Source organism: Pristis pectinata, chromosome 3, assembly GCF_009764475.1.
Source record: "Pristis pectinata isolate sPriPec2 chromosome 3, sPriPec2.1.pri, whole genome shotgun sequence".
Taxonomy (NCBI): Eukaryota; Metazoa; Chordata; class Chondrichthyes; order Rhinopristiformes; family Pristidae; genus Pristis; species Pristis pectinata.
The window spans coordinates 77,023,761-77,040,374 of NC_067407.1; the positions used below are offsets into that span (position 1 = coordinate 77,023,761).

Sequence of the window (16,614 nt, forward strand, 5' to 3'; positions counted from 1 at the left end):
GCAGTCTGTTGTCTGCTGAAATGAGGAACATGAGAAATGTTATCTATCATTCATGCAACCAGCCCAGTGACCATCTTTTATGAATCTAGATTTGATGTTTATTGCTGAGCACATAGAATGGAATGGGCACTTTGCTATCCCAGCTTTCAAAGTGGCTTGCTGGACATTGGGCATGGTTTGCACTTAGAATGTACATTAATGAATGGCAAAATGACATACTCAGCACTATTCTGCTATGCAGGAAGTCCCCAACTTACGAACGTCCGACTTACGAACGTCCGTACTTGCGAACCGACCTTCGTGGTCGGTTGGTAAGCAGGTCTGGCCCCCGATCCTACCATGGCGGCGGTACACCTTCTTTGGCCCGACGCCGGGCCAAGTGCGCATGTGCGGCTGTGATCCCCGGCCCAAGTGTGCATGCGTGGCCACGATCCCTGGGCCAAGTGCGCATGCGCGGACACTGTTCTGAGTTGCACACAAAGTTGGGTTATGAACAGTCTCAAAAACGGAACTCGTTCATAGCCCGGGGACTTCCTGTACTTACAATGAAGAATTGTGCTGACGTTTTAGACTCTGCACGCCTTGTACGTGCCCAGTTTTCGTCACTTTGTTATCCCAATTTTAAGTTCCCACTCCTGCCTGCTGCAAAACCACACAGTGCCACAGATTAATTCTGTTAAAACGCATTTATTAGCAGTATACTGCCAGGGAGAATTCTCCTGACTCTCATGTAGAGTCTTTATCTGAGGTCTCCACAATACACAGGGGCAGACATTAATTTATACAGTCCTTGTCACACACACTTAATGAATGCTGCTCCACAAGTTTCAATCAGGATCCTGAGATTCAAAGACAGGCATCACACTCATTGTTCAGTATAATTGATGTACAATCAAGAGATTCAAAGATAGGTATCACACTCATTGTTTAGGACAAACCTCACACTTACTGTTTAATACAACAATCACCCTTATTGCTTAGTATAATTGGCTTGCAATCAAGTTCCAGACACAGTAATTACCACCTAGTCCTGAGTCAGGGGTTTGCTTGCATGGTATTTTTTCATTAGTTATATATAAAGTCACAATTTCTTAACCCTTTACTTCCTCAACTTCACCATTGGCCTGTGTGCCTCCAGCTTCTTAGGTTCAAAACGCTGGAACTTCCCCTCACTCCCTCACTCTTCTCCTTTAAGAGGCCACTCAAATCTACCTCATTGACTGAGATCTTGGTGAAATGTACAACCTACCTTTTGACCAGGCTTAATGCAGTGTGTCCTGGACTGTCACAGTATGATGTATGACCTTACAGTGTTCGGTCAGCATACAGCACTGCTAGCACACATTGTCCCAGGAAAAATAGTCAACGCTATATTTCGGCATCACATATCCCCCCTGCTGAATCCTGATCAAATAATTAGAATATTCTTATTAATATTATGTTTCTTTATTGTTTCATTAAAATAAACAGAACTATCCTATTAGATATTTTCAAATAATTCAAATGTGCATGTTGTGGAGTATTTGAAAGAAGACTAAATTTCTACAGTAATATTTTTAATTTACAAAAACACTCAGTGATGTTTAAAAAAGATGACTCAGAAATGTGATTGCTAAACAGTGTTCCAGTGATCAGTCCCATTCAGACATGGATTACATATCCAGTTTCAACTTCAGCCCTGGTGCAGCTTTGTAATGAAAAGTCCCAATCCATTCATAGCCTTCTGCATCAATGAACTTGCCTTCTCCTTCCAATCTGCAAAGTAACAGCAGATGAAAGAGTATTCAGTTGAAATGACATTTGTATACTTTTCCAGAATTGTCATAGTATGATGCACATTAGTTAGGCAGATGAAACATATTACCTGAGTAAGATGGCAAAAAACACAGCACAAAGTTTACAATGCCTCTTCAGAGCATGGCTGCATTAATATTATCTGGTTAATGACATCTCAAGGATTTTGATACCACAACAGCCAATTATCTCCGTGTCTGCTTTCGCTAAAATTTTAAAAGAACTATTATCTGACCTTCCTCAGATTTCAACTGGAAACATTACCTGTTTCTCTTCCCGGAGATGCAGCCTGACCTGCTGAGTATTTCTAACATTTTCTGTTTCTGTCGTAGCGGTACTGGCCGAGCACTCACCAAGGCCTCACTCCATTACACAGTCATGGGCTGATTCCCGGAAGAGGAATCAATGACATCAGAAAAGCAGTCAGAAGGAGTGAAATTAATTTGTTACTGCCTTCTTGTCTCCATTGATGTCCCTCAATCACAGGAATTTATTGATTGCACATATAAGACTACATATTCAGCAAGGTAAGTTATATTGTGGAACTGAATCTAAATGCCTGGCCAAATAAACCACAGAATGAAAGTTAAAATTCCACAATGGAAAATTTAAGAATTACAATTTTCTTTTTAAAAATATGTACATGAAAACCTGGTATCAATAACAGCAACAATTGAACTGTTGGGTGGTGTCACTTGTTAGCCAAATCTGGCCTGCAAGTGACTCCAGCACCAGCATGGCTGGCTCTTAACTGGCCTCTGTATCAAAACTGTCAATGGGTGGCTTAGTCAGTGATTCCCACATTCTAATAATACATTCTAAAAATTAACAGAGAACAGTGCTTGCACTTAAAAGGCCACTCTCTATATTGGGATCAAACATGGAGGGAGTAGAATCTCTGTATTTTTAATGTTTCCAATATATTTTAAATTTTAGGAACTTTCCTTAGCTGTATTTTGACAGCATATTGGCTGCTGCAGGCTGGGTGCAGAGAGTATGGATTGTGAGTCAATTTTTTAAACTTATTCATAAAAGAGTAGGTACATTTGATGTTGTCAGCCCTCTTGGATTGTCCTGAAATCTCCAGGAGTTGAAGATCAATCTCGAGGACAACCAAAGAGTAAAATCACGGGGGCATAACAAATCACCTTCTTTCAACACTCTTGCTCATCACTTTTAAAAATGAAGGAGTTCAGATAGAAAAGGCTGGCTACTGTTAATGGTCATTAAATTAGACAACAGAGTCTGTTTGCTTTCAGTTTTATGTAGAATGGTGTGCGGTAGAGCAATAAACATGCCGTACAACCATTGGAGTATGGAGTACACCAATTAGAGGTGGAAACCCAACATATATCTGTCTTAGCCCATTCATTTGCTTCCCTCAAACAAAATACAGTCTAAATTATATATGAATGTTTAGAATAACTTACCTGTTTTTATTGAAGTTTCCAATATATTTTAAATTATTCGGCCATGTGTAGGTCCCTGTACCATGGAATGTGTTGTCTTTAAACTCTCCTTCATATATTGCACCTGAGGGATGCACCAATTTTCCAGTGCCATTCATCTATGAGAAAGAAATATAGAAATCAAATGAGGAAATCACATCAAATATTGTATTAGAAATTGTCACTGGATTTCTCACTCTAGGAACGTAGGAATATGAATAGGTCATTCAGTTCTCCAAGCCACTGGGTGAATTGTATTTAAATTCCTTCCACCCAACCTGGTGTCACAATCTGAGTCTATAAAACACTATCAATCCCACTTTTGACAGTTTCACTTTGCCCAGCCTCAACAACTCGAGAAAATTATAGAGCAATCAGTACAGTAGTCAGAAAACAAAAGAGATTAATGATTTCAATTCTTAATTAATGCTGATGGTTTACATATTTCAAGTTAGTATTTTTTGCATCCTTGAATCTTTTTCCTTGTTTGCCTGGTAATCTCCTTCCACAACAGAACTCAGAAAAGTATCTGTTCAGAGCACAGTGAAGCCCTGCATAAATGGACAAACTATGTATCCACCTACCCCTCCATCAGCCACCTCCTGCCCCAACTGTGGAAGAGGCTGTGGTTGCCACAATCACTTCATTAGCACCTCAAAATCCACAAAACTGGAGTGGAAGTAAGTCGTTCTCAATCCTAAAGGACTGCTAAGGAGAAGAAGAATTTGATGCATTGTTGAATGCATCAAATATTTATTGAACAAGGTGAAATGTGACTACAAATTAGAAGTTTTAACATTATTTCACTTACATTATACATATAAACCAACCGTCAGCTTTTTAATATAACAGTCTTTTAACTCTTGTGCAGAGGTAGAAACAGAATTAACATTTCAGGTTGATAACCATTCATTAGATGCTGCCTAACCTGCTGAGAGTTTCTGCCATTTACAGTTTGTATTTCAGATTTCCATTCCATGTGTTAACCTGTCAGTGATTCACAAGAAAAATAGCTGCTTCTTTTCAATTGGCCTTGGATAACAGTAAGTGGGCTGGTATGGTGTACCAGTGTGTAAGTGGGCTGGTATGGAAATCAGTACAACTGGGTTAAATCAGCAATGTTAGCAATATCATACTTTTAAGTAATTGGTTTGATAGTCCTCATCAGTAGCAAGTGTTGTGATATTGGCCTGAAGATTGTGGAGAAAGCAGAATTTTTAGCTAAAATTTTATGGAGTGCAAAATAAATACTGTGAGATACAAATAAGGTTATGGAAGAAGCTGAAAAATGACGAACTTTTTAAAAATATTATTTTTGTTAGGGATTCAGGAGTTTTGGAACTGTATGAATATAGGCATTATTTCTTACTTCAAAAATAAACTTTATTCATAACAAAATATATTTACAAAAAAGAATAAACAGTGCAAAACTCTTTTACATTCCTACTGACTTTTGGTCAATACATTCAGTAGTGTTAACACATTTTTGTACATAGCACCATTGCGACTCATGTGGCCCCCCTGGGACAATACACAGGGGCTTCCCCAACAGACTCAGCCCCTCAATGTCCAGTAGCAGAAGAACCCTAAACTGTGATCCTTCCCCACAGAGCCTTCGCATTGGCTATACCAAGCTTCAGTGCATCTCTCAGGCATTAATTCAAACAAGAACCAGTCTTCAGTTCTTAATGAAAATTGCAAGCAGTAATTAGTTTGAAAATAAAAGGGCAGCTTTGTAAACAAACTATACTGTCTACAGAGCACAGGCTACTGGCCCACAGTAGGAGGCTGGCTGCTCTAGAGATATAGTTTGCAAAGTGATGTGACCATGAGATGTTCTTGTGTGTACATCAGCCAAACATAAGATAATGGGGGTATGTTAATTGGCCTAAGTCAAACTAGGCAACACTGGCTAAGTTATTTTGTACCATTGTGACTGAGTTCAAGGAAGCTTCCAGACCAGACTGATTTTGTCACCCAGTGCAACAAATATGGTCACAGGCATATTTGCTCTATCGGTAAATGGGATATTTATTACTTACAGAGTCAGCCCTCGCAACATTAATTTTGAGTGTCTGGATTCTCTGTCCTCAGAAACTTTTAGACCATCCATATGAACTACTTTGTCCCAGCAAAGGTGTTTGAACATTCAGAGATGTCTTGTCGGTTACAGTGTGCTCTCAACGTAAATATGTAATTCAATGGAACTATTTGTCAGACTCAAAATATTGAAGTAAACAAGTAAAAAATATTGTATTGAATCACTGGCTGTTACCTTTGTTCTCAAGAATATAAATTTTATGTACTTTGAGTTTGGGAAGCTCTACTGATAGTTATATCAACCACTTATATCAACCAGCTTCAGTGTGTCTCCAGTGACTTGGTTCACAGTCACAGCAACTTTAATATATCTATATTTGATTTATATTTGAAATATCTATCTTTTTTAATTAGAATTTGCGTACATAAAGATAGCATTTTAGCACCAAAGTGTGTATAAAACCATGGTCCAATATGCTTTAAAATCTCATCTAGAACTTGTGCAATTGTATAACTACTTGGAAATTGGATAACATGGCTCTTTGTTTTTGAATATCAAGGTTTCTAATGGGTAAATTGCAAACATGTGATTGATATGCAAGAATTGTGTAGTTCTTGAAATCTGACCAGTCAGTTTTGCTAATAACATGTGTCATTGCCACACAATACTTGTTTAGGTTGTTGCCAGCTGAAACAGAGTCAGGCTTTTCTGATGTAGAAAGATTGTCAGCCACTCATGTTTTCATAGCTCTCCGTTTACTACTCAATGCCTACTTATAATTTCTGCAGTTTGCCACAAGCAAGTATAGAGACCAGCTGGGGATTCAGGAGAGTGCAGCAAGGTCACATGGATGTACGGTCCTTTGTCTAGTTATTAACTCTGTACCCATAAGTGCTTCTGTGGTGGCCACAGTAGATGTGGTGAACAAGTTGGAGATACAGGATTTGGGTATGAGGCAGGACAAACATGCTCAGAGGCAAAGGAAGGGAAGAGGCAACGAAGGCCTTGGCCAGAGTCCCTGTCCCCCAAAATATCCTCAGAAGCAATACTCTTGTTGCCAGCTAGCTGAAAAGTAATCTGTCTGAGAGCTAATGTTTTTTTGAAAAGCAATCTATCTGAGGGCTAATGTTTTCTACACTATGACTGCAATCCATGACCATCAATGAACAAAGCTAAAAGCTAGAAGCATCAGGACGCAGGACCTGATGCCAGGGCAGCTCTGATCATGGAGATCAGGGTTACCATCACCCTGAAGTTCCCAGTCTTTGGATCTTTTTAAAAATATGGTGGCTGAATTATGCCATTATTCCCATCTTTCAATGCACCACTCCATTCAAGCTCTCTATACAAGGGAAAGGGACGTGTTCAAGCAAAGACCTTTAGGCTGAGATTAATCTCCTTCAACATAAAGGTCTTAGAGTACCTGTAGCGTCCTTATTTTATTTTTATGCAATCTGTTTTGCCTGTTGTATTTCAACTGTGGCTTTGAATGTAAGTTTTTATTTAAAATAAAAATTAAAGGATTTTAAAAAATAATTTTTCTCAAAAAATACCTTAAACTACTGGAAAGGAATTGAAAGCAAAGATAATAAAGAAAATAAGAAAAACACCTGTGCTTACCTTTCAGAATCAAGATTGAGTAGAGTTGGTATTAGTATTGGTTTATTATTGTCACTTGTACTGAGGTAAAGTGAAAAACTTGTCTTGCATACCGATCGTACATGTCAATTCAATACACAGTACAGTTACATTGTACTTCTTGGCTGTCATACAGCTGGGGGCCAGCTATGGGATGCATCTGACCCCTAGCTCAGTATGTTGTATTTTGCTGCTGGTCTCAGTTAAGAGTTGCTTTTCAACAGTGAGAATTCATTTCCAGCATTGCTGTGGCTTTTGAGAGTTGAAGCCCTGACATCAATGGGTCAGCAGGTACTATGCCATGAGTCATTAATAATTGTGCCTCACATATTAACAACTTAAGGGCAGCATTTGCCCTCAAAATATGCATGACATTTTCACCAGAAATGCAATCAAACATCTTGTTTAATCAGTACTGACGTGAAGAAGTATAGGCTAATTGTATATACAGGTTTAGCACTCCTATCCAAGAACAAGTTAAATTTCTAGGAAAAGATGTTCTGGGTATTTTTCATCAAAGTATCTGAAGTTTCTGTCAATTTCCCTTTAATATGTTGGAGAAATTTGCAAAAAGTGCAGCCTTTGGATTTTTGCTGAATCACTACAGCAATTTTTGGACTTTTGTGTTAAAGCACTCATGGTTTAATGATGTCAAATGTTGATAGATTCTCTATTATTTAACCATTCTGTTTCAAACATTGATAATGGATCATTTAAACACATCGCTTACCTTATCATTTTTCCATTGCCCTGTGTATGTTATTCCATTGGGTGTAGTATGAATACCAAATCCATTTCTCTCCAGTCCAACATCGTCAATTCTTGTGCATTCTCCATCTGTAAAATTTATGCAGAGCATAACTGACCCAGACAGCTTTAGAAGTCTGTAATGAAAGTACAAGGGTGGGGAAGGGGTCAGATTTGATGAAACAGTAAATTGTTTTGGGTGGAGGTCCCACATCATTGTCATCTCCTTTTTGTCATCATACCTTCTCATGGGCCGAAGAACAAACAGATACCTTGTGAAGTCATCTGTTATTCTATTTAAACCAGAAGAAATGTCGGTGTCAATCATTTGCCATCAACAGGACCTGCAGGAACAAACCCAAGTTCCACAAATGAAACCACCATCTCCACAGGTCTGTGGCGTCAATCACGAATGATTGAACTGGAATCTTTCATCCTCTCTGTTATGGAAAGTTGGTCCGGTGGTACAATTTGCTGTTGACCTCCTCTTTTCCTCCTTTCTCGCTGATGTTGCCCCAGGTTCTACATCTCGTCCAGCAGAGCAGATTGCAGATGACTGCAAACTCTGATATGGACTCTGTGTGGCTGTCCATACCAATACTCTCTGCTTGTGCTCACTTCCAAAATGTAGTTATTGTCAAAGCATATGCTTTACACCAGAAGAACACCATTAATGGCAGCTATGTGAAACTGAAGCCTTAAAATAATTGACCTTTCTTCAGGCAACAAGGAATTTATTTCACAAATTTTACAAGATGTGCCTTTGTCTTTGACCATCAGCTAAATTTTCATGCCATATAGTTGACATGAAGCCAATCTCATGATTTCTAAACTTAATCCCTGCCTAGGGTGTAATTAGAATACTGAGTAATTGCTTATGGAATGTGATGAAAGACAGTTCATGCGACAGCTGGAGTACTGATGCTTTAATCAATTAGTTATATTATTAAATTATCCACAAACATCTGTTTGTAGAATACACAATGGGGAACAGTGGCCTTTCAATTTAATCCTTTTAGGAAGGCAAATATAACAGAACTTTATCAGTCAGTCGTGACACAAATGTCGCCATTCCACCATTCCTTGTGTGTTATTTTTCTGTGACGGAAGCATAAAAAATGTGCATAATTCAATGCAAGTAAAGAAATTGGGATAAATGTGATAAACAATCTGACTTTAATCTTCTGCTCAAACAATTTAAATCTAGCACATATAAACTTCCTGTAGGATATGATTCTCTTCTAGATGGAAGCAGGTACAACTCTGGTCTATAATTAGATAAAAACAACTTTGCTAAATTTATGCGTGGAAAATACTCAGAGTTCAGCAACCACTGGGTGTGGCAAAACAGCATAATAGCAGATCAAACAATACAATTGTTTTCAAAAGATCCAAGCAGGTGCTAGTAATTGTGAGGAAGGAGAACAGGAAGAAATTTCAGACAGGATGCAAAAATACTTTTGCATAATGCAAGAATTCTGCTTTACTAATCTCAACTATCATGTGAAGCACATCTTGTTTACTTACCATATCTATCTTCATTAGGGAAGATGACGTTCACATTTAAAACTTCAGAAACTGCTTAAAGGAATATGAAGAGAATTATAATCTTACATAGCATAACTGTGGAGGTAGTAAGGACTTTGATTAGTATCTAGATTTTGATATTTATTAAATAAAAGATGAGGTGGCTTTATATCATCCATCTCCATGTTCTGGATAGACAATCACCATTCAACCAATTTGTCTGCTTGCCGGTGCTGCACCATGAAAATTTCTACTTTGCATGTAAGTAGTTTGGGTGGCATGGACTGAGGGGAGGATATTTCCTCGATGACAAAACTGTAAACCTGTTCTTCATAAATACATTTTCCTGAGATTGAAGTTGTTACTGTCACAGTCTGTTTAAAGCTTATTGATAAGATTTCTTTATTGGTCACACGTACATCAAAACACAGTGAAATACATCTTTTGCGCAGAGTGTTCTGGGGGCAGCCCGCAAGTGTCACCACAGTTCCGGCACCAACATAGCATGCCCACAATTTCCTAACCCGTACATGTTTGGAATGTGGGAGGAAACTGGAGGAAACCCACGCAGACACAGGGAGAACGTACAAACTCCTTACAGACAACAGCTGGAATTGAACCTGGGTTGCCGGCACTGTAATAGCGTTATGCCAACCGCTACACTACCATGTGTTGTAACAGCAGCCAGAAAGAAGAATGTCCTAACTCTTTAGAACTGGTAAGGACAGTGATCTGAAAGTGAAATTGAGAAAAAAGAAGCATAAGAAAAATAAGCAACATTGGCCATGATAGTGTTTGAGGCCAGGATGAAGGCAGGCAAGGTTATGGAGGTACAAATTTGATAATAGGTTTGAAGATCAGTTCTGAGTTATGGGAATGTTTGGATTAGTCCACTATTGTGGCCTCTGGTTATTTCTGGATAGTAAAATTGAGCACTGTCTGATACAACATAAATCAGCACCCTAAAGGCTGAGGCAGTAGGATTTGCTTTGCCCACTGTTTAACAGGAGAAAGTTGAATCACGTTCACAAAGTAGCTAAACATGTTTCCCTAAATTTATGTTGTACTTATCAAAACAAGGAAATCAGTGCAGAACAGAATGATCAATGTGCTAGAATGTACTTGGCGTGTGCTTCTCATTCACAACTCTGCAGGTCTACTCGAGCCTGAGGTCTCTCTCCAGCAGCTATCTTGCAAAGCAGAGCAGTCTGCGACCCTTGAGGAGCACCTTGCCACCTTAAACTGCTGACAATGGAAAATTATGGTCCAATGTGTTGCACCCTCAGATGAAGCTTTGCATCAGGCTGAACAAGAACTTTCAGTACCAGTCTAGAAGGGCACATTTCACTGTTATTTTCTTTTCTGGCCACCTTAATAGCCTCTCTAAATTGATAAGCTTGAGAAGTTTTGTATTATGTATCCATGTCCACTTAGACCCAAGCTGATATCTCTTAAATTGAATTGACATGAGGAAAAGTAGATTCAAACTAAAGTTAAGTGAAATGATAAAATTTTAATCCAATGTACCATCCATATCCCACATCTGAACATATCCTGACTTCTACTGCAATCAAAACAATGAGCACTTCACCTAATTCACTTAACTTTGCCTTAAATGCTCAAGGTTTTTGAGCTGGAAGAAACTAATAATTCTTATGAAAAGGAAAGTACTACAATAGGTATCAAGTAAGAGTAGGAGATCACAAAGAAATCTTACCTCTTTCTTTGGACTGAGCTTTCTTTTTTGGCTTTACTGTAACAAGGAGGCAAGCGGCAGGTTAATGGCAAATTGAAATGGTGTGACTCACACATTAGAGTACAATGAATTCCACAACATTCATTTACTAATTTTACCAGTCAAAAACAGTGGACAAGGCCAAAAGAATCATTGACATTGTAGGCGGATCATAAACAAAGCAATTGACTTAATCATTCATTACCATACATGTCATAGTTTGGAATACACAGATGGGTGTATGTTTTCTTCTGATACAAGTTCTGTAATAATTGCCAGTTCAGTTTCTGCCATTCCCAACATGGAGGAATTATGCTTTTAAAATTATACATTTATAAAGAGAGTATTATATTCTTTCCTGTTTCCTCATTATGATCATGGTATGCAGCTTCTTTGGTACTAGAGACATGGCTTGTTTATGAATTCTCTTTCAATATAAGCCTGAGTAAATGGTGGAAGGAGTGCACCAACTCATAAGTTACCCACCTGCCCTGACAGGAAAATATTGAATCAAAGACCAAAGCATATAAAGTGGCAAGGGCAAGTGGTAGGCTGGGGATTTTACAAGAATCAGCAGCAAGAGAAAAATAAGTTAATAAAGAGACAGAAAATTGAATTTGTGGGAAAACTTACAATTAATATCAAAATATAGATGTTTTGGATTACGGATATATAAAAGGAAGGAGGGCAGCTAGGGTTTAGCACGGAAACTAGCCTCCCCTCCATCGACTATGTTTATACTTGTGGTTGCCTCAGTGAAGCAGCCAGCATAATCAAAGACCCCACCCACCCCAGACATTCTCTCTTCTCCTATATTGGGAAGAAGACACAAAAGCCTGAAAGCACATACCACCAGGGTCAAGGATAGTTTCTATCCCACTGTTATAAGACTATCGAATGGTTTCCTAGTACAATAAGATGGACTCTTGATCTCATAATCTACCTGATTATCACCTTGCACCTTATTGTCTACCTGCACTGCACCTTCTCTGTAGTTGTGACACTTTACTCTGCATTCTGTATTGTTTTACCTTGTACTACCTCAATGCATTGTGTAATGAATTGACCTGTACGATCAGTATGCAAGACAAGTTTTTCACTGTACCTCAGTACAAGTGACAATAATAAACCAAATCCAATTCCAATTCCAGGGTAAGTGTTGGGTCCCTAGGCTGCCAGATTTGGGAATTAAAAATGGAGAACACTGGATAAAAATAGGTTAAGCCAGTACTTTGCATTAGTCTTCATGATGGAAGATGGGCTAATTTCAAATACTACATTAGAGCTTCACAGGGAAAATCACTATCAGAGGGAAAAGGAGTTAGAAAGAACTAATGGGACTAAAGGCAGACAAGTCATCAGGTCCTGATGGCCTCCACCCCAGGGTTTTAAAGGAAGTGGCTGCAGTAATAGTGGAGACATTGGATGAGGTTTTTCAAAACTGAGTTCTGGGAAGATATCAGCAGATTGGAAAACGGCAGATGTGACTCCATTGTTCAAGGGAGGAAGACAAACAGGTGGTAGGTAACTATAGGCTTGTTAGCTTAACATCTATTGTTGGCAAAATGCTGGGTTCTATAATCAAGGAAGAAATAGCTAGGCATTTAGAGAAGCTTAATGTAATCAAACCAAGTCAACATGGTTTTATGAAAGGAAAATAGTGTTTGACAAATTTGCTGGAGTTCTATGAGGATGTAACAAGCATAGTCAATAGAGGGGAACCTGTAGATATAGTGTATTTGTATTTGCAAAAGGCGTTTGACAAGGTACCACATAAAAGGCTGGTGCACCAGGTAAGATCTCATGGTGTTGGGGGAAATGTGTTAGCATGGATTGAAGATTGGTTATCACATGGAAGATAGAGAGTTGGAATACACACATCTTTTTCAGGCTGAAAGGATGTAACTAGTGAAGTGCCCCAAACATCAGTTCTTGGTCCTTAATATTTGCAATTCATATTAATGACCTGGAGGAGGGTGCAGAATATCCAAATGTGCTGATGACACAAAAATGGGAGAGAGAGCATGTTGCAATGAGGATTTTAGGGCTCTACAACTGGATATAGATAGGTTGGACAAAAACTTGGCAAATGGAGTTTAATGCAGGGAAGTATGAGATTACAGAATCAGAGGGAAGTACAGCACAGAAGTGGGCCCTTTCAGCCCACCTTGTCCATGCCAACCTTGATACCTATCTATTTACTTGCATTAGATCCTTATCCCTCTATGCCTTTTACACCCAAGTACCTATCCAAATGCCACTTAAATGTTGTAATTGTATCTGCCTCTATCACTTCCTTGGGCTGCTGATTCCAGATAATCACCATCTTCTGTGTGGAAAAACTTACCTCTCAGGTCTCCTTTAAATTTTTCCTTTCTCACCTTAAACCTATGCCCTCTAGTTCTACGCTTCCCTGCCCTGGGAAAAGTACTCATACTATCTATCCTATCTATGCCCTCATAACTTTATAAATCTCTATAAAGTCACTCCTTGGTCTCGTACATTACTGGGAGAATAAACCCTGCCTATCCAGTCTCTTCTTGTAACTACAGCACTCCATTCCAGGTAATATTCTAGTGAATCTCTTCTGCACTCTCTCTATCGCTACAACATTCTTCCTGTAGCGTGGTGACCAAAACCATGGCAGTAGAGAAGGCTGAGGACAGATAGGTAGGTGTGGGAATGGGAAGGGGAGCTGAAATGACATGAAACCAGAAGCTCAATATAGCTGTTGAAGACAGTGCACAGGTGCCCAGCAAAATGACAGACACAAGACCTTGTTCCAGATTCCAGCTCCTGTGGTCTCTTGTGTCTCCACTGGGCTAATTCCTGGGATGAGAAGGATGTTCTATCACAAGCGGCTAAAGAAATTATATCTATATTCTTTGGAATTTAGAAAACTGAGGAATGATCTCATTGAAACACAAGATCCCTAGGGGGGCATGACAGGGTAGATGTAGAAATGTTTTCACTAGTGAGAGAATTTTGAATGGGGGACATAGATAAAAGATTAGGGGGTGGTTCCTGCAACTGAGGTGTATAGGAACTTCTCTTGGAAGGTAATGAATCTCTATAATTTTCTACCCCAGAGTGTTGTAGGCACGAGATCATCAGGGGTATTTAAAGAGGAAGAAGATGAATGTTTGAAAGATCAAGGAATTGAGAGCTATGGGGAACTAAGGGAGTTGAGACCTGGGGCAAATCAGCCATGATCATATGAATGGCAGGGCAGGCTTGAGAGGCCATGTAGCCTACTGTTGCACCTATTTCCTTATCTTCTTGTGTTTTTATGTTATGCACCTCTGCCCTCTCGATGCTAGAGTCTGCGTTTCCAACATTGGGCTCATTTGCCACCTCACAACCCACAAAACTGGAGTGGAAGGAACTCATCCTTGATCCAGGGGAATTACCAAAGAAAAATTATAGTAGTGGGTAGGGGTTAGACCTGGGGTTTGTGACTGGGGCTAAAGTGAAAGATTTAGTAGCGTCAGCTAATGTTAGGGGTTGGGTTAAAGATGAGGTGAGAAGCTGGTGACAGAAGTCCAGGTACAACCTGTGGAAGGCCATAGTGAGAGTGAAAAGGCAATTCTGAGTGAAGCTAGAGACACAATCGGATGCACGACAGCTCTGACAAGGTTGCATGCCATTACTTCTTATAAGGCAAGACCTAACAGCATAAATGGCAGCGATGCTTCACTCCCCGACAAGCTCAATGCTTCTTACGCATGCTTTGAAAGGGAGAATAACATTACACCTGTGTGAATCCCCACAGCATCCAGCAACCGTGTGATCTCTGTCTTGGAGGCTGACGTCAGGTCAGAACATCCTTCAAGAGGGTGAACCCTCAGAAGGCGTCAGATCCTGACAGTGTACCTGGCCGCATACTTTAAATCTATGCTGACCAACTGGCTGGAGTGTTCAATGACATCTTCAACCTCTCACTGCTGCAGTCTGAGGTTCCCACCAACTTCAAAAAGGCAGCAATCATAGTGGTGTCCTAAAGAAGAGCAGGGTGAGCTGCCTCAATGGCTATCGCCGGGTAGCATTCACATCTACTGGTTGATAGGTAGATGGTTGATAGCGCTTCGAGAAGTTGGTTATGGCTAGAATTAACACCTGCCTGAGCAAGGACTTGTACCCACTGCAATTCACCTACCGCCATAACATGTCTACAGCAGATGCATTCTCACTGGCCCTCTACTCTGCTCTGCTCTGGAGCATGTAGACAACAGCAAAACATAAGTCAGGCTGCTGTTTATCGATTACAGTTCAGCATTCAACACCATAATTTCCTCAGTACTAATCACCAAGCTTCAAAGCTTGGGCCTATGGACCTCCCTCTGCAACTGGACCCTCGACTTCCTCATCGGGAGACCAAAGTCAGTGCAGATCAGTAATGACACCTCCTGCTTGCTGACAATCAACACAGGCGCACCTCAAGGATGTGTGCTTAGCCCACTGCTCTACTCTCTCTTTTACTCATGACTGTGTGGCTAAGTACAGCTCAAATGCTGATGACACCACTGTTGTTGGTAGAATCAAGATGGCGACAAGGAGGTGTACAGGAGGGAGATAGATCGGTTCATTGAGTGGTGTCGCAACAACAACCTCACATTCAATGTCAGCAAGAGCAAGGAATTGATTGTGGATTTCAGGAAGGGGAAGTCAGGAGAACACACGTCAGTCCTCATTGAGGGGTCAGCGGTGGAAAGAGTCAGCAGCTTCAAGTTCCTGGGCATCAACATCTCGGAGGATCTATCCTGGGCCCACGAAGAAGGCACATCAGCAGCTCTATTCCATTAGGAGTTTGAGGAGATTCGGTATGTCACCAAAGACTCTTACAAATTTCTATAGATGTACAGTGGAGAGCATTCTGACTGGTTGCATCACAGCCTGGTATGGAGGCTCCAATACACAGGGTTGCAAGAAGCTGCAGATGGTTATGGACTCAAGAAGGTAGCGTCCATCACTAAGGACCCTCACCATCTAGGACATGCACCCTTTTTGTTACTACCATCAGGGAGGACGTACAGGAGCCTGAAGACTCACACTCAACGATTCAGAAACAGCTCCTTCCCCTCTGCCATCAGATTTCTGAACGGTCCATGAACCAATGAACACTACCTTGTTATTCCTTTTTTTGCACTATTTATTTATTTTGTAATTTGCAGTAATTTTATGTCTCTGCTGCAAAACAACAAATTTCACATCATGTAAATCAGTGGTAATAAATGATTCTGAGTCTGAAAATAAGATTATTGGCTCGGAGTTGAGGTTAGGGTTAGGAATTTTAGAATTCATTATTGACAACGGCGTTATCACTCGACACAAAGATGAACTTTGTATTTTTTTAAATCACAGATCAACAAGCATGAAGTGCAGGTAACACGTCTGAGTGAAGCGGGTAAGCGGCGGAGTATCTGGGTTCACTTGGCTGGGAGGGAAGGAGGGCGGGCGAAGACAGGCGGCACTCACCCGGCATCTTACTTGACGGAAGGAAATACTGGAACAAGAAATGAAAGCCCCGGACTACTCCCGCTGAGTCTACCCCGGGCACCAGACAGTCCCCGGCGGACGGAGTGATGCAAAATCCACCCCAATTTCAAAGCGAGCGGAGGAGGAGGAGGAGGCCGACGCCGGCCGTCTCCATGGCAACCACCACCCTGCTGGACCCGGAACTTGGG

The 16,614-nt window shown here is 40.3% G+C and overlaps 2 protein-coding genes across 4 annotated transcripts in view; one reads left to right on the plus strand and one right to left on the minus strand.

Moving 5' to 3' along the window:
• Nucleotides 1-16,614, plus strand: part of dhx57 (DEAH (Asp-Glu-Ala-Asp/His) box polypeptide 57) — a 95,500-nt gene that overhangs the window by 16,701 nt on the left and 62,185 nt on the right. The window contains exon 1 of one of the 2 annotated variants that reach the window (XM_052011727.1): nucleotides 9,439-9,456. The exons of the other annotated variant lie outside the window; for it this stretch is intronic. The gene's annotated coding sequence lies outside the window, so the exon portion shown is untranslated. Of the gene's footprint in view, nucleotides 1-9,438; nucleotides 9,457-16,614 lie in introns of those variants that run through there. 2 annotated transcript variants of the gene reach the window in all.
• Nucleotides 708-16,564, minus strand: morn2 (MORN repeat containing 2). 2 transcript variants are annotated; one of them, XM_052011735.1, is made up of 6 exons: nucleotides 16,406-16,564; nucleotides 10,913-10,948; nucleotides 9,196-9,246; nucleotides 7,652-7,758; nucleotides 3,225-3,361; nucleotides 708-1,755 (listed from the first exon to the last, which is right to left on the minus strand). In XM_052011735.1, the coding sequence occupies exons 1-6, from the start codon at nucleotides 16,410-16,412 to the stop codon at nucleotides 1,653-1,655; spliced, it is 441 nt and encodes a 146-aa protein (XP_051867695.1). In that variant the 5' UTR covers nucleotides 16,413-16,564; the 3' UTR covers nucleotides 708-1,652. The 2 variants fall into 2 exon arrangements, with proteins under 2 accessions (XP_051867695.1, XP_051867694.1); XM_052011734.1 differs by having other exon boundaries at nucleotides 9,196-9,249.

Coding starts and splice junctions, on each gene's coding strand:
- morn2 (XM_052011734.1), bottom strand. Junction 3,362..7,651: donor GGCAATGGAAAAATGATAAG/GTAAGCGATGTG, acceptor TCTTTCTCATAG/ATGAATGGCACTGGAAAATT. Junction 1,756..3,224: donor GGAAACTTCAATAAAAACAG/GTAAGTTATTCT, acceptor GTTACTTTGCAG/ATTGGAAGGAGAAGGCAAGT.